This window comes from Siniperca chuatsi, linkage group LG9 (assembly GCF_020085105.1).
Source record: "Siniperca chuatsi isolate FFG_IHB_CAS linkage group LG9, ASM2008510v1, whole genome shotgun sequence".
NCBI classification, from domain to species: Eukaryota; Metazoa; Chordata; class Actinopteri; order Centrarchiformes; family Sinipercidae; genus Siniperca; species Siniperca chuatsi.
The window spans coordinates 13,983,741-14,001,846 of record NC_058050.1 but is presented as its reverse complement, the minus strand read 5'-3'; the positions used below and the strand labels follow the sequence as shown (position 1 = coordinate 14,001,846).

General features: G+C 38.7%; 3 protein-coding genes across 3 annotated transcripts; 2 read left to right on the top strand and 1 right to left on the bottom strand.

The window, feature by feature from the left end:
• rpp38 (ribonuclease P/MRP 38 subunit) lies at nt 1-2,732 on the bottom strand. The gene is made up of 2 exons (XM_044209399.1): nt 2,592-2,732; nt 1-1,711 (listed from the first exon to the last, which is right to left on the bottom strand). Exon 2 carries the CDS (start codon nt 1,702-1,704, stop codon nt 868-870), a length of 837 nt encoding a protein of 278 aa, XP_044065334.1. The 5' UTR covers nt 1,705-1,711; nt 2,592-2,732; the 3' UTR covers nt 1-867.
• Nucleotides 2,733-3,588: 856 nt separating this feature from the next.
• On the top strand, nt 3,589-5,450 carry acbd7 (acyl-CoA binding domain containing 7). Its single transcript, XM_044209400.1, has 4 exons — nt 3,589-3,736; nt 4,513-4,630; nt 4,726-4,788; nt 4,945-5,450. The coding sequence occupies exons 1-4, from the start codon at nt 3,725-3,727 to the stop codon at nt 5,016-5,018; spliced, it is 267 nt and encodes an 88-aa protein (XP_044065335.1). The 5' UTR covers nt 3,589-3,724; the 3' UTR covers nt 5,019-5,450.
• A 732-nt stretch (nt 5,451-6,182) lies between these two features.
• Nucleotides 6,183-18,087, top strand: crot (carnitine O-octanoyltransferase). Its single transcript, XM_044209385.1, has 17 exons — nt 6,183-6,343; nt 9,150-9,273; nt 9,974-10,098; nt 10,202-10,383; nt 10,500-10,624; nt 10,739-10,847; nt 11,441-11,534; nt 11,681-11,806; nt 11,917-12,018; nt 12,240-12,323; nt 12,412-12,519; nt 12,612-12,742; nt 12,836-12,959; nt 13,063-13,141; nt 14,493-14,586; nt 15,413-15,532; nt 15,905-18,087. The coding sequence occupies exons 2-17, from the start codon at nt 9,159-9,161 to the stop codon at nt 16,023-16,025; spliced, it is 1,839 nt and encodes a 612-aa protein (XP_044065320.1). The 5' UTR covers nt 6,183-6,343; nt 9,150-9,158; the 3' UTR covers nt 16,026-18,087.
• Nucleotides 18,088-18,106: the final 19 nt, after the last annotated feature.

Genomic DNA, 18,106 nt, shown 5'->3' with positions numbered 1-18,106 from the left:
TGAGTAATGCCCCTTCTTTTTAATATGACGGGGGGGATACAAAGAAAGTATTGTGACACACTTACAGTTTTAACTGTGAGAATTGTTAAATGGACTTGGTCCAAAAACACATGAAAAATATATCATCTCACACACAGTTATGAGGTTAAATTCAGAAACACCTTAAATTTCCTATGTTGTGCCTGTTTTGGCCAATGAAATGTCACTTTGAAAAATAAAGTCAATTTAAAGGATCATACCAGATTCCTTACACATTTTAACCAAGTTATTAGAAATCATGTAAACTGCAGGCCATCTTCCAAACCATCCCATGCTTAAGAGTTTTTCCTACCCTCCATGGAGCCACTGGTTTCCATTCATCTCAGTGGAATATGAAAACAGAGATTTACTTACTTATATATACTTACAAATAACGTCTGCCTCTATTTTTGACAAAACTTAATTCATATTTTTCTGTTGTAATGGATTGTTGACTTTGAAAGTCAGTCATCTGTTTTACCATTCACAAAACAAAAAACTGTGATATGCTAAGTTTATGTAATTGGGCTAAAACAGTGGATCCCGACTTTGGGGTTGAGAGGGTTCCCAAGATAAATCTGAGGCGTCACAAAACGATTAACAGGATTTAAAAAAAATAAATAAATTCTTGTCCTACAAAACAGATTATTTTTTCTGGCTGCTTTTTTGCTGTAAAATACTAGATGTTTTCACCTCTTCAGGCCTCTAAAAATCCTTCAAATGAAACAACCTGACAAGGAAAAATGACTCCCATGTCCACATTACGGCCATAACCTGTGACAAAGAGCTCACAAGTAGACTCTGCCTCATTTTAAGTAAAAAAAAAAAAAATGCAAAAAATGGGACTATCTATGACTTCACCTTTCTTTTACTTTTCTTTTCAGGGTTAGCAACAATTTTTTTCACTCTGAGAGGTTGCAAAGTGCAGGAGGAGGCCGACTCTGTGACCTCTGCAGATTCACTCTCAAGTTTCCTTTTGTGGCCCTTCTTCTCGCCAGCTTCCTCCTCCTCTTCCATGTCAACGGGGTCTTCAGGTGTTACACTGGGTGCTGCACCTTGTAGCCAAGCAACATCCAGTGAAGGCACCCTGGGTGTAATGGCATCAACAGTGTCAGTGAACGCCTCGTCGTCTTTGGAGGCACACCGTCTGAATCCCAGCGCAAGGACACTTTTCAGCCCCAGCGGCTCCGACAGGCTCTGGCTGAGCCGAGGCACCTGGCAGGCCGGCACGCCTCTCGTTGCACTCAGCGCTATCAGGTGATTCGTCATGTGTTTCGGCTTGGCGGACTTGCACACAAGCAACAGTTTGAGTTCATTCCTCTCCAGAGCTTTCGTGACCTCGTTGATGCCAATGGCCAGTTGTCTTCTGGCTGCCACGTCTGTCCAGCCGTTTTTGGGAGAATCCTGCACCTGTGCGTCCTGGCTCACCTGGGGAACAGGTTCTGATGTGGCTTCAGGTTTCTGGTCTCTCTTCTTCCTCCACGGGCGAAACACTTTCACCTCTTTCTTCTCAAGACCTGTTGAAATCAGCTTGTCCTTCAGGGTTTTCAGGATGAAATGCATGTCTTCTTGGGGAAGTGGGCTCCATTTTGGAGTGAATGGTGAGGTGAAGGAGGTCTTGGCTGGAATATGCCTTTTGGTTTCCTTTTTGATTTCCTTTTTAACTGGCTTGACTGCAGTAGCCATACCTCCTCTGAAATCAAGACAAGAAAACATGTAGTAAATGAGAAATAAATTTACATAAGTTGAGCCCAATCAATATATATATTATCAGTCATTATATAAAAATAAATCATAATACGGACATGCCAAACATATTTGGCATAGTTTAGAGCAGTAGAGAGCACCGACTTTATTTTTCAGCTGTAAAATGTCCCGCTCAAAACATAGAATAATCTTTATTTGTATAGTACTTTTCAAAGTGTTGAACAGAATAAAGGGAATGCTGATAGGTAGACACAGTAAAGATAAAATAAACTTTAGGAAACAGTAATGAAAATAAATAAACACATTGAAATAGATAAGAAAATAGGATGAATACAAAATTTGAGGGTGCAATGAATACAAATAATGACAAAAAGACCAAACTATACAAATAAGTTCTTCGTGACATCTCTTTATCTCAGGTCTTCCGTTTTTTTCTGACCAAGTTTAGGGGATCCGTATCAAAAAAATACTTATACAAATACTGATATCAGTATTGGTCCTCAAAAATCCAGTATCAGTCGGGCCATAATAACAAGGTTTGAGTGGGCAGTACAAATAATAATTATAATCAATAAAATAAATAAAGTATTATAATTTATATATAATATTGTGACATTGTTTTGGGTGTGGTTATTGATGATTTCATGCAATATTTTAACTAGAGTTTAATGATTATGTCTCCGAAGGGGGAAAAAACAGTTAAAAGTTATGTTTGATGGCCAGAGAAGCATACACTGTCAAATTAAGTGAAGTCCGTGTTTCCGTTCAACTGTAATGAAAACCCTTCATATCTGTTCTTATAACCGCATCAACGTTATGACAGTCAACAACATACTACAAACAAGAGCAGCATTTAGTTACTTTACCCGATTTTTTAATGCAGCAAACTCTCTTTTTTTTCAGCCCAACAACACGGGTTGTCCACAGGGCGCCGCCATTTTGTTCGAATTGAAATAACTTTATTTAAAAAGCGTTCAATGGGCCGAATGATCATGTGTCGCACAAATTATAACGGACTCACCGGAAACATATAACGTGTTTTAAACAGATTTTTAAAAACCCTATTAAAATTTAAATTGTTTAATGTGATCCTAACATGACCTTTGAGAATATGTATCCTGTATTCCTCTACATAGATAAAAGTACGGTAGTAATACCACAATGTAACAATACTCCATTTCAAGTCCTGTATTCATAATTTCACTTGAGTAAAAGTACATATTATTAATTAACTATCAATAGAAAAATAGAGTTATAGAATCAAAAGTAAAAGTAGGTTACTCATTATGTAGAAGATGTATTCATTATATACATTATATTATTGGATTATTAGCTATTACTGATGCTTTCATGGGTAAGTAGTACATTTCTGTTGTGGTTGGTTGATGTTTTGCTTATTGTAGCTAACAACAAAAACTGTTGGGTAATTTCGCAGAAAAGGTTTCAGTCGTAGTCATCTGGACACTGTTTTCAGAATCAAGACGTTTCGGCTCCCATCCGGAAGTCATTCTCAACTGTGAAAAAATGGGACGGGAACTAGAAATTTAAGCTACTCTGTGCTACATAAGCCCTGCCCTCAGGAAGGAATCTACCTGAGTATCTGTTAATTAGCTAGTTTCACCTGAAACGGACCTAATAGTTTCCAAGATGGCCCAGTAATCAGCCCTATTGTTTTCTGGCTGTACCTACTTCATAACTGTTTTTTAATAGTAATTGTAATCCGCTGTTGGGTAATTTATAAGAAATCTGGAAAGTAACTACAGCTCAGATGTGTGTGTGTGTGTGTGTGTGTGTGTGTGAGTGTGAGTGAGTGTGTGAGTGTGTGAGGGTGACAGGCAGCCAATCAGCTCCTCAGCAGCTCTTTAGTTCCCTCCTCTGCAGGCTTCTCCTTGGTCTACGATATTGCATCGATCAGCTGTGCTGCAATTACAGCTGCGCAAAGACGTCCAGCCGACAGGGAAAATACATTTAGTTGAAATACGGGGCTGCAGAAGCGAAAATGTCTCATCAGGTAAAGTATGAACTGCTTTTGTTTTCATGTTATTCAGCGGTATACCGGCGATGCACAGATTACCGCTATGAAAGGAATAACGGTTGTAGCGGAGTGGAGTGCTTTGTTCACGCTATCTGTACGTGGTGTCATCCATCTTTGACAGTGTGAGATGTGTAAATGTAAGAAAAACATAGTTATTCTTTTGCTCTGTAGTCCTTCTGAAGTTGCAGCTACAGTTAACTAAAAATATTTGACTGGCCCACGTAATACCCATTTTGACTAATAGTTAAGGTTTAGAGATGAATCTTTTTAGCAGTTTAAATGGTTTCAGGAAGATCTAAACTCCTACACGGAGTTTATGGGTTATCATGTTTTTGTGTATCCTAAAAGGGTTTCCTATCGTCTATAATGATCTGTTCTGCAATGTCCCAGATCCTTTGTAAAGTAGATTATTCAAGTAGGCACAACAGCACTAGAGTCTTGAATAAAAGCCTATTGTTTGTCTCCAACTTGTGCAACAATAGGTTTCCCAGGGTCTGCTCCATGACTAGAATACTATGCTCAGATTTCTTATTCAGTGTTGTAACTGATTAATATGCACATTCTCATAGTCTGTGATTGCTACACACTCCCGCTGCACCAAATACCTTCGACTGATTCATCTGTCAAACTTGGCAAAGAGCAGAAAAACGATATATAATCATTGCTTTACTTGTGCAAACATAATGGCTATGTTTTGAATAATTGATCAAAAATACAAAGACCGACTTGACTGTTTATTTTCTGACCTGCAGGCAGAGTTTGACAAGATGGCAGAGGATGTGAAAAAGGTGAAGACGAAGCCTACGGACCAGGAGCTGCTGGACCTGTATGGCCTTTATAAGCAGGCAGTCGTCGGAGACATTAACACTGGTATGTGTTGCTTCAGTAAAAAAACAGAATCACTTCCATGCAATGCTCCCTAATTCTGAACACTTCCACTTCTCTGTGTGATATCACAATTGTAGATAGACCAGGAATGATGGACTTCAAAGGAAAAGCCAAGTGGGACGCCTGGAACTCCAGGAAAGGTAACAAGTTAAAAATGCTTGTAGGTGTAAAATGGAAAGACGGGGCTTGTTACTCGGCATGTGCGTTGTATGTATCGGTAAGCATGGCTAAAAAACCCAACACATTGATACTTTGTGTTTCTAATCCAAATACTTTGTATGTACACACTCTTTCAGGAATGTCCAAGGACGATGCCATGTCAGCCTACATTACACTTGCGAAGGAAATCATCAGCAAATATGGCCTGTAAGGCTTGCAATAAACTGAGGAGGCCAAATTAATGCAAAAAACGACAACAGTCTACTAACTCATTTACTTAAACAATGTTGCTGTCTATGTAACAAGTACCCTTTTGCTTTCAGAGGCCATAATTATGAAGGATAAAGTGTGATTTAATATTTGCTGTGATTTCTTTTCATGGTTTATCTTTTTTACATAGATTTTTCTCATTAATTTATACAACAACTATGCACCCTTTTAAGGTTAAAAATAAATAGATTTGCAAATTGCTATTTTATCTAATTAGTTAATTGTTGTAATCCACGTGAGTTGACAGCAATATACTGTACACTTGAGCACTGATGTGTAGCTTGGTTCTTAATCAAAACTGGACTAACTAAATGCTGTCAAATGTGAACAGACTGCACACATTTTGAAAAATAAAACCTCTTTCTGAACTGTTTTTGTTTTGTTTTTTGTTGTTATTTAGCCTACCTTCATTGATATATATGGAGTGGACAAAATAATAGAACCACCTGTCCGTATAACGCAGTACAGTTCAACAGCACCACAAACTGCAGCTTCCAAAATGACCATGCAGTTGAAGCAACACCTCTTGGAAACAGTTTAAACAAAAACTGAACATTATAACCTCATGAATGTAGGATTTATAGCAGGAATGTTGTATTAGACTGCATTAGGTTTAGCTAGGTGCACCTAATAAACTGGCAACTGAGTGTATTTTTGCTCAGAACAAGGACTGTAGATTTTGTTCCCCATCACATTAAGGGATCTCTTAATGGCCGGTATGAATGATTACAGCAAGCAAAAGCTGTCACATATGGACATTTTAGTATTGTTTTAACACAGATATGAAAAAATGTGAACCTATCATTTAGGATTCCTCATGATTGGAGCTAATGGGTGTAGTCCAAACCATTAAAAACAGAACCACATCAAAAATACTCAAAAGTGTGTAACCAGGGTCCACATACTTTTGGCTACTTTTCCAAGAATAGCTTGACTTTGCTGTTGAGAAAGGTTTACTGCGACATTGACCTGTGGATCTGTTTGTCTACCTCTCTGCAGCATAGAAACTCAATATCAATGCCTCATCATTTCACTGATAAAATGTAGGTCAAGTGCACTGAGGGCAAACTTCCCCCATGTGCCCCTCGCGCCAAGTGAAATTTCCCGCGCAGGCGCAGTGGGATCTTCAGTCGTTAGTGGGGTAAAGGTGAGCAGCGAGACTGCAAACAACAACACTGGACTACTTCATCACACAGCGGACTAACGTTAAAGCTACTTCTGCTGTGCGTGGATCCTGTAAGATAAAGTCAACATATCCTGAAGAAGGTGAGCTGACAGAAGTGTTTGAAAGCTACGAATCAAGTTTTTAAATCAAGTTTAACCTAACGCCACATGTCAGACGTTGTTGTTGAGAGTAGCTAGGTAGCACTGTAACAGCTTAATGTTGTTAACGTTAGCTAGCTAGTTTACTGGAAACAGTTAGGTCCTTTTGAATTCATAAAAACGTTAAACGAGTAAAAACCTTTTCTGAGTGACGGGTAACGTTAGCTAAGTTATCTCACTTATTTGTGGAAACGCAAAAAAGGGGCGATTTGACTGCTTTCGTCACATCTAGACCACATTGGACCAGGTTCAGATCAAAACCCACTATACCTAGACTTGTCAAATCCGGACTAGATTATCCCAGGGGGACTAAAGATTCTTAAAAACACAGTTTCGGTTTCACATTGGACCAGGTCCAAAGAGCTTCACAGAGAGGAAAATAAAATATCACAGTGAATGATAAAATACACGAAGGGCAAAAATAAGATGTAATAAGAAGTAATAACAACTTTACTTGAGTATTTCCATTTTATTCTATTTTATACTTCTACTCCACTACATTTTGGAAGCCAATATTTTACTTTTAACTACATTTACATTTATTTGACGACATTAGTTACTACTTACTTTGCAGATTTAGATTATTAATACAAAATATAAATCAAGGAAGAAATTATGATGTATTTTTATGCCTTAAGCTATCCAGCAAAGTAATCAAAATTTGCTCCACCTTTACCACCTGCAACATTATTGATGCTTACACATTAATGCATCACTATAATCCAATGATATAATAACCCATAACATTATTAACATTATTCTGAAATGAGACATTCTGCATAATGAGTACTTTTACTTTTGGTACTTTAAGTATATTTTGATGCTAATACTTTAGTACTTTTACACAAGTTTTTAATACAGGACTTTGACTTATAAGATATGATTACTTCTTCCACCACTGTATAAAATGTATATATAGGTGTAAGTGTGTGGTATGTGTGTTTAATATGTGCATGTTTGAATTCATTGTGAAGGCTCTGGATTTTGACAGACTCAAAAAGCAGGAGCATTAAAAACAGAGTTTACTTTGTCTGCAGGCATAACTCAGGACACCAACCTGTTAAACAGGTAGAAGCTTAATGCAGGTAGGCAGAGAGCTAAAAAAAAAAAAAAAACTAGCATAGTTTATAATCGCAATTGCAGGCGGGCAGATTCAGGCAAAACAAATGGGCTGGGACGCTACGACTGGGAGACATGACAGTGTCGCAAATGACTAGACTTCTGTGCAGGTCTACAGTATAAACCCTTTGGATAATGGGGTAATGAGGATTATGTCTGCAGGCAGGTGCGAGTTCAGGCGACTGGCAAAGGTAGGACAGGAGAAGGAGAGCAGGGTCTGAAATGATGGCAGATGTTAGTGGACAGATAAACAAGATTAATTAAATGATTACTCAATCAAATGTTGATAATTGTCACGAAGTACTGACAGAAAGCTTTTCATAAAAATGTCTTCATATATAAATCAAATGAAGAACAAGCACACTAGTGGCTGAATTATGGTACTTCTAACACAGGTCACGGTACAGGCTTTGGCAGAAGTGAGGAACCAAATGCTAAACAGACTGTGGTCACAGTGAAATTCAAAGCTCTTATCTACTGTGCAATGACTAAATATAGGTGAAATGTAAATCTCATACAATATAACAATTCTAACTGAGGTTACAGACTTTGTGATACACATTTTATGTTCCCATATTATGAAGCTTGTTCAGAGGAAGTCATCATTCAGTTCAGCAGGTGTCATTGTGTTGAGTGTTGAAATCCAGTACATCTCTCTTTGAGAGAGCAGTTTTGTTAGGTTGCCCCCTCTGGCTGGAGGAGTTACATGTTCAAGTGCAGTAAAGTGCAGAGTGGCTGGAGAGCCATGGTTGGCTTCATGATAATGCTATGGCGTATTCCATGTTCCCTGTGCGAACAGCAGTTTTATGTTCTGAGATTCTTTGTTTGGGTGCTCTCTTTGTTTGTCCAACATGTGCTTGTCCATGTCCACAGGGGCATGTAAGCTTGTAGATTACTGATGTTGTATTGCAATTTATGAATTGTTTGATAGGAAACTTCTTACCAGTGTGTGGACGGGTGAAAACTTGTCATCAGTGGTGTTGTTAAATTGACCCAAACCACTTGAAACAAAACATACCTGAGGGACAGTTCTTATGACTAAGGAGAAATTGCTCAGAACTGGATGAATTTCAAATACAAGGCGGATGAGATGAAATCACGATTCCATGAAAGAAATTACCATCTCTCCATAATAGAAAAAGCTTACAACCAACTTCAAGCCTAAAGTCATATCTGATAAACAGAAAGAATAACTTTCATGACTGAATTAAATCACTGTCACCATAAGCTCCTGTGCAGAACCATCATCGTGCGTGGGATCACCAAAAGTCCCCATCATTTTGACAAGCGCCAATCGGAGACAATCTTGTACAAACTTTTCAACCCACCAAACCTAATCACACTTGGCTTCATCTAAAAGGAAACTTCAGATGTGGAAAATGCAGTCAATGTAACAACACCACTGTTATTATATTAACCTTAGGTTTTAGAATTATCTGTATATTTATGAAACATGACAAGACAAGACCAGACCATAACAGTTGTTTGTTTTATAATTGTATCAGTTGTGGATCCAGTCTGATGGAAGAATTCCTCAAAATCAACTTCAGATGCTGCGAGCTGCAGACGAGTGATAGAAGGCAATGTCAGCCTCAGCTTAATGTCAGTGTAACATTTATTTGTATTACAGGGGAAAGAAATGGCTAATCACTTATCAGAGTCTCTGCCAGAGCGGACTTTCCAGCACCAAAGCAGCCTGCCACCCCTGCCCGTCCCGTCACTAGAGATTAGCCTTTCCAAGTACCTGGATGCAGGTAAGATAGCAGCTTTGTACAACCTGCTGTGTCACTGAGTTACTCTGTTTCAGGTTTTGTACAACCATGCAAATATTTACACAAACAAATGGCCTTAACTACTCACTGCTGCTACTTCTATTTGTATTTATGTAAATATTTAACAGTGTGAGAAGTGCTATTCTGTCATTTTGCCCTTTAGCCCTGCAAAACCCTGATCTTTTGAACTGGTTCCTGGTGTATTCAGCCAATAGTTAAGACTACTTCTGAAAATTGGTGGATTAGAGCAAAGGTCTTGTAAGTGTTGGAAAATTAATGGGTGCCTTATTGTTATAAAATATACTATTAATACTGAAATTAAAATTATGCAATGGCATTTATCAGTATACTTCAGCTCTTGGATTAATCTGTGTCATAGGTGCAACACCTTGCTTAGAGGTGTTGTAATTTCGATTAACCATATGTAAAATTCAGTAGGTCTTTAATTCTGAATATTATAACGGGACACATACAAGTGTGACAATAAGTGTTTTATGTATGAATGTACAGTATGATTGTATGTTTCATATTAACTGTATATGTGTAGGCATTTTGTACATTTGCTAGAACTGAATTAAATCCACAGTTTTTACAACAGAAGATGTTTAATGTTCACAATGACCTGAGCTGGTGCTCTTGCTTGACAGACTGACTAATTTTGCATTCCCATGTTTTCCATCAGTTCGTCCATTTGCATCTGAGACAGAGTTTAAGGCTACAGCGGACATTGTGAAGAAATTTCAAGAGGGTGTTGGCAAAGAGCTGCACCTCAAACTACTGCAGAGAGCCAGGACAAAGAAGAACTGGGTGTGTAATTGAGCTGTAAATGTTACAGATATCCTCTTTAGTCATGTATGTTTTACTTGTTACTGTTTTTATTTATTTATTTATTTAAAATGTTATTCCCCAGCTGGAAGAATGGTGGTTAGATGCTGCATATCTGGAGGTCCGCATCCCCTCCCAGCTGAATGTGAACTTTGGCGGCCCAGCGCCCTACCTAGAGCACTGCTGGCCACCTGCAGAGGGAACTCATCTGCAGAGGGCCAGTATTAGCACATGGTATACACTACAGTACTGGAACCTGATCCGCACGTAAGACATGTTCACACACATTTTTACAAGCTGTGTTTTTCAGAAGTTGCTCTCCTTTTATACATGAAGACACATATATATGTAATCTGTTTATTTTTCTTCCTCTTACATGTTAGTGAGATGCTGGCTCCTCAGAAAGCTGGCAAAACACCATTAGATATGGACCAGTTCAGAATGCTGTTCTGCACGTGCAAAGTACCTGGAGTAAAGAAGGACACCATTCATAACTACTTTAAGACAGGTAGGATCAACTCAGCTCTTATCTCTAACCTTTAGACACACCTGCCTACTCTTTAGTTTACTTTCTCAGTTTACATATCACCGTTGTGTAAGTGCATTTTGTGCTGTGTCACAGAGCGTGAGGGTCCGTGCCCCTCCCATTTGGTAGTGATGTGTCGTGGACGGATCTTCACATTTGACGCACTCTGTGACGGACAAATCCTCACTCCTCCAGAACTATTAAGGTAGAGATTACAAGTACACACACCACTCAAAAATAAAACCCAAATATGAAAGCTAGCACCCTAGAAAACAAATGTCCGGTTGAGGGGTTGGAGCCATGAACCAACTGCTTCTGACACTGCAAACTGAACTTTTGATAAAACATGGAGGACTGTTATGCATCTTACCACTTAATTTGAAATATTGAATTATATAAATACTAATTAGCCCAAAGAGGGTGCTACACTTATGAATAGTCTTACAAAGCATTTGATTCAGTTTAGAAGGTATTAAAAAGTCTTTAATTTACAGAAATCTTAAATCTTTTCTCTTGCTGTAGGCAGTAATCAGTGAGAATGTTTCGACAGTGGATTTTTCAATCCTTTTTTGTGGTGTTTCAGTCAGCACCATCAATCTTGTAGCAAACACTGTCACTACTGCTAGCTACAGCAGCTAGGAAGCTCATCATCTCATAATGGGCAAGTGTCGATTTTAGCAAAAACTTAAATGAACTTAAATGAATGAATTATTTAGGAAGCATAATTAGCTGAAAGGAAAGGACCCAGGGTTCAATGTTGCCTTGTTTTATTTTATGTGTGTGTGTTAACCTGTATAGGCAGCTGAGCTATGTGAAAGAGCGCTGTGAGGGAGAGCCAGAGGGAGACGGTGTGGCTGCTCTCACCTCAGAGGAGAGGACTCGCTGGGCAAAGGTAAGGGTGCTCACGTTTGGAAACTTTGGTGTTCACCTCGGCGATCTAAAACAGATTATTGATACATTTGTGAAAAAGTTCTCATATTACAAAAGCATACTTGAGGATCAGTACTGTCAGCATTTAACTGTTAACTGTCTCTGCAGGCCAGGGAGCATCTAATAAGCATTGATCCACACAATAAGACCATCCTGGAGACCATCCAGAGCAGCCTGTTCGTCATATCTCTGGATGAAACGAAACCCTACTCCACTCCAGAGAACTACACAAATGTAAGGGGCTGCACAAAGTTGAATTATTTATGATTTCATGACTTACTCTTCCCTGGCTAAAAGAAAACAATTGTGTGTCTGATTGTGTGACTTTGCGATTCCTAACACAGATGACCCTGGAAGCCCTTTCAGGCAACGCCACCATCCGCTGGGGTGACAAATCGTACAATTCAATCGTGTTCTCCGATGGCACTTTGGGATCCACTTGTGATGTGAGTTTGTATGTGTGTGTCATGCTAGAGGAGTTTAGAGACACTCTGTGAAAGCCTATATGATACGTTTTTACATTCAAGAATTTAATGCTGCTCATCTTGGTGCCTTGGATAGTTCCTGTCCAAAAGCAAAAATAATTCTACCATGGAAAAACTTCAAAACATAATTCTTAAGGGGTTAAAAATAATAGATTAAAAACTCCAATCAAATTGTTTTGCAGCATGCACCGTATGATGCCATGGTACTGGTGTCTATGTGTTGGTATCTGGACCAGCAAATTAAAGCTACAGAAGGCAAATGGAAGGTAAACATGGACTATTACTTGATTCTGTACATACATTGAAATAGTTCTTGTTACTGATTGATACACATTGATGTCTAATGCTTTTAAGGGCTCAGACGCAGTCAGACCTATACCCCTTCCAGAGGAGCTGGTGTTTACTGTGGACGAAAAAGTCAGGAGTGACATCAGCCACGCCAAACAGCAGTACCTGGAGTCGGTGAGCCAACATTAAACGCCAAACTATGCTAGAAAAAGGACTTGTCCATATTCACAGCTGTGTGACTGTCCACTCTGTCGCTGGTTTAACAGACACAAGACCTGCAGGTTGTGTGTTACGCCTTCACAGCGTTTGGAAAAGCAGCCATCAAACAGAAGAAGCTGCATCCAGACACTTTTGTTCAACTAGCAATGCAGTTGGCCTACTACAGAATACACAAAAAGTATGTACTGGTTAAAAATTTGACTATGCCTTTACTGATGTTTGTTTGAAGTCCAAGAAGTGAATGACCCTGAATGTCTCTGATCGCTCTCAGGCCAGGAAGTTGTTATGAGACAGCAATGACTCGCAAGTTCTACCACGGCAGGACCGAGACGATGCGACCCTGCACCCAGGAGGCTGTGAAGTGGTGTGAAGCCATGATGGACCCCACGTGCGATGTGAGTGTGTGTCTGAAACCCTGCACTGTGGCAAAATCACACCACCGAAGGAGGTGGAAGCAGTCTTTGCTCATTTGACATGCTACATAAACATTTCTGTCAGGTTAATGCCAAGAGGAAAGCCATGCTGCTGGCCTTCAGTAAACACAACAAACTGATGGCTGAAGCCCAGGAAGGAAAAGGTTAGTTTGCTTTACATACTGTACGTGTAACTGTTTGATATTTCTACATGTTGCTGTTCAATAGTTAGACCACCATTTCTAAGCAGCTCTCATTATTCCATTAATGGAAATTATTTCTCCTCCACTCTCACTATGTGTTTAGGTGCACAGCTATAATAAACTAAAACACTTCCAAAAACAAGGTTGAAGGCAGAAGGTGGCCTTTACTGTTTTTCCAACCAATTCAATTGATAGTGATTACAAATCAGAAAAACGTGAGATGACAGATGCAAGAGTTAGAACAAAGGTAAAAATGAATTGGCAAAGTAACATGAAAACTGGATTCACAAATGGCGTAGACTATCAAATTAATTATTGTATATTGTCCCTCATGTCAGGAAGTATCACCAGTGAAAGAATAACTTTAAAAGGCACCAAGTGAAGTTTTTGACCACTAGTAGAGCTATGGAGCAACTCGTGTGTCCCTGTTTTGTTTTGTAAAACCACAATTGCCACAAAGACACGCATGAACGGACGGGTATGGCAGGATTCTCATCTATTGGTTTCATGCTATTCTGCTAATCAACAGTTGCAGTTGGTAGCGGTGACTCACCAACAAACGTAACAATGTACCAACAATGCCAGTCAAGAAGAAGGATGTAAAGAATGCATGATTTAAAATATTATAGAAATCGGCTTTGCAAATGTTTTATGGGGAAGAAGATGCATTCAACACATTTGTTGGACCTAAAAGATATGCACAATACATTTGGGTAAGAAACACTGAATGTAAATATAGTTTTTGTTTACAAGAAAACTCCACAGAGCACCTTTCAAGTCACCATAGGAAGTACAACACAGTAATACATTTAGCGAACATAGTCAACAAGAGTAAAAGTGAACGAATAAAACACGTAACATTAAGCCCAACAGTAAATTACAATACTATTTAGAATGTTGTATTAGCACATTAGCCTCAGACAGCTATTATAATGGTTAGCTTGGTTAGCAGTAAACTGAAAGCAGGAAAACTATATTAACAAATCATGAATTACCAATCACAAAACACAGCTATAATAAAAACAGTACCGACATATAATGTGTTTTCTTTGACTAAACAGTAGGTTGTAATGATGTCCGTTACAATGTTAATGTAACAGTGTTATGGAACTTTGTGTCAGCAGGGGTTGCTATAGCAACAGAATGTTCAACTGAAACCAACTGCCGGCAGAATGTTTATTATTTTCACTGGGAGTATTATTGTTTGTTTGTTTGGTGTTACATGTTTAGATGTTAAGGGCGGGAGCCCTGACGCGTGTGTCTCTGATATTAATTATGTGTTATATGTGTTATGTTGTGACATTGTTGCCAGGTTTTGACAGGCATCTTCTTGGGCTGTATCTTATTGCCAAAGAGGAGGGACGTCCCACTCCAGAACTCTTCATGGATCCCCTCTATGCGAAGAGGTACTATCTGCAAAGCTAATATTGTCAACTGATATTGCCGTATCACAGCTACAGTATGTCCGTATTCTTGGTGTTTGTATGTCCGTATAACATTTAGGAGGAGCTATTGGCATAATATTTATAAGTTTGTTTTAATTAGTGTATAATCACCAGAAAATAAGAATTGTTGTGTTTTCATTACCTTAGAATAAACCGTTTTTACCACGTTTAACCACGGAGGTTACCATGTTGCACTGCCATGTTTCTACAGTAGCCCAGAACGGACAAACCAAACACTGGCTCCACATAGGGCTTTTCACGAGTTTCGCAGCCACCGTAGTTTCTCCTACATGCTTGGAAGGGGAGGGTGAGGCGAGCAGTATTCATATGGTTGCAAACTGCAATTTCGCCGCTAGATGCCACTAAATCCTACACACTGGACCTTTTAATTCAGTTATTATTAAAATTATTGCCCCTTTTTCACAGCCTTTTTAAAAACCAAATTTGAGGTTTCGCTGCTAAAAATAGAATTTTTTTCAAAAGTGTCTCTCAAATATGGATATCAGTATTGGCCAGTAAGTAAGATCCCATGTTGGTCGGGCTCGTACATAAATGCGGTTTCACTGCAACATTGAAAAACGGGTGTAGATGCACAAAGATTCTACGTTTTAAGGGACAGTTAAAAAACACGACTGGATCATAACAAACATCCTGATAAATGGTCAGTTTGATAAACTGAACTGCAATACAGATATTATCGAGCAGACTTCAGACATTGCATTAAATTGAAAAGTCCTGGGGGGGGTCTTTCTGTCTGCCTGTAACTTCGTTGTGTTTGTGTCTGCAGTGGTGGTGGTGGTAACTTCGTGCTGTCGTCCAGTCTGGTGGGCTACACCACAGTTCTGGGGGCCGTGGCTCCCATGGTGCACCATGGCTATGGCTTTTTCTACCGCATAAGAGATGACAGGTGGGTAGACAAGACATAAGCATGTTTTCATAATGCTATTTCTTCTTAAAATCTTTTACTCCAACTGCCTTGATTTCTGAGTGAGGTGTTAAAACTTAAGTTGAATAATTACCAGAAAATTCTACAACCTTCGGGCAGATCTTAAAAACACAGGGTGAATTTAGAAATGGCCACTAGTCAAGCCAAAGTTTTCACCATCATGAGGAAATATGTTTTATATTTTCCTGATGTTTTTTTATTTGCCCAATTTGTACTTGTGTTTAGGCTATATTCCACAGTAGGGTTAAATTCATTAAGCAGTTAAAAGTTGCAAGTTTCAGCAACTGCAATCTGCAGTCATATCCACACCACGCTGTCTTTTTTCCCCTCCAGGATTGTGGTCTCCATCTCAGCGTGGAAATCTTGCCGTCAGACAGATGCAGCGACACTATTTAACAGCTTCTGTAGCTCCATGCATGAGATTCTCTACCTGACCACCACCTCTCAGCTATAAGTGCTCACACCAACATACAAAGTAGCTAAACACAGGCTAATTTACCTTTTACCTCTCAGCACTGAATATTAATGCACACACAGTTCACAAACCCTCAGTTAATAGCCGACAGCTAGCGATAGTCATGTTTGTTCTCAGCACAGATCAATGCAAAGGTACAGACTCAGTACCTATCTGTATCTTAGTGTAAATTATTCTTTTGAGTGTATATATTTGTCCTGATTCTCTGATTTTCATGATTGTAGTATACTAGTAATATTTTATTGAGAATGTTTAATTGTAAATGCTGTATTAATCCACATTTAAGTTAAGATTATGCTAAAGCTCAATACCTTTTTTCAATTATGTTTGTCTCCAGGAGGTAAAGATTCAATACAAGAATTGTAGAAAATAACTTCAGGCTGCTTTGGCTGTTGGCCTCAGATTTTTCTGTGATAATAAAAAGCATTCCAATTAAACCCATAAAAATATCTTTGATATAAGTTAAATAAAATTGACTTGCATTGTCTCCCTATGCAAATCTACAGAAATATGCAACAACAGTACTTAACTATTAAAGTTGGACTGAAATTAAAATTCATTTTTTTTCTAAGGAATCAGTAAATATCTTCTTTGTGTTTGTTTTGACTTTTGACTTACATAGTCAAAACTGTACGCAACAAGAAGAAGAAATTAAAGTTTTATTAACTTTTCTAGTGGTAATTAGTGTTCTGCAGGGGGCGTGAATTTGTGGACACTGATGATGTCGGTACTAGAATTTGATTGGTGCAATATCTGTGTGGGCGGGAACTAAAAATAATTAAATATCGCTTGAGTTCCAACAGCCACACGTGCAGTTAAAGGATAGGTTCACAATTTAGTCTGTCCTCAAACAACTCATACAGAACAAGGACTGTAGATTTTGTCCATCACTTACATTGGAAGGGCATTAGGAAGTGATCTCTTAATGGCCAGTCTGAACAGGAGGAATGCAATAAACAAAAAATGGTTCGGTGTTCAAATGGGCATCTAGAGGATATTGTTCGAAGACGGAGTTGATAAATTGTGAACCTATCCTTTAATCGGCTGGGGGGCTATGCTGTGAGCCTTTGCTTTTTGCTGTTAGCACTCCCTACATTACTCTCTGACTCGTTAGTTTATTAAAATTACAGCATAACCTATGTAGCGTTGAGGTCACACATACCTGTTGCTGTGAGTTTTGACAGTCTGGTCATTTGCCATCCTTTATATAATGCAGGAAGTAATGTTACCATTTTGCTAGCTTCCACTCTCCGAGTGAAACAGACAATGGGTCCTTCCAAATGTTATATATTGTACAGGGACAGATAGTTTTAAATTGCTAACAGTAACGTTACTTGTCGAAAAAGGGGATAAACTCGTTGTATCAACGTCTGTTGGTCTATGACGTTCTCCAGTCAGTAGCGCGTCTCCTAGCAACACCTGCTCACAGTTGTCTGTCAACCGCTGCCATTGCCCACACAGACGCTGTGAACACACAAATATCCAAAAACAGTTTTACCTTCTTTTGAAAAAAAATAGTCACTATTGTTTATGCTTCCTTACTCAAAAAGTGAAAAGAATTTCAGTTCGACTAAAAGCTTTTTAAAAATTAAAGGGTGGCCTTCCGATCTTTGAGGTACTGCACATTGTTTTGTATTACTTCAGTACATCAGTGAAACTTGGTTTTCTGATTGTTGCATCGTTCTGTGAACCAAAACCTGACTAACTTGGTCACTGCACCTTAATGGGTTTTACACACTATGCAGCTTTCCTTTGTTTGTGTTTCCATGTCTGTCAAGTTAAAGATAGCTGAATGTTCACATGACTTTATGTAGGTATGACTGCTGTTAAACATCACTGAACCTTAAAACCTGTGATTTTTTAATTTTATTTCCTCTGCATTTAAAGCCTTACACTAATCTATAATCTGTCTGTGATTGTTGACTAAACTTCAGTAAATGGAAAATGTGAATAAGACTGTACTTCCTTTTTATATACAAATGAAAAATAGCTCAATATATGTAGTGAAGTTGTTCTGACAAATAAAGTTGAGAGATTTCCATCTGTTTGTTTGATTTTTA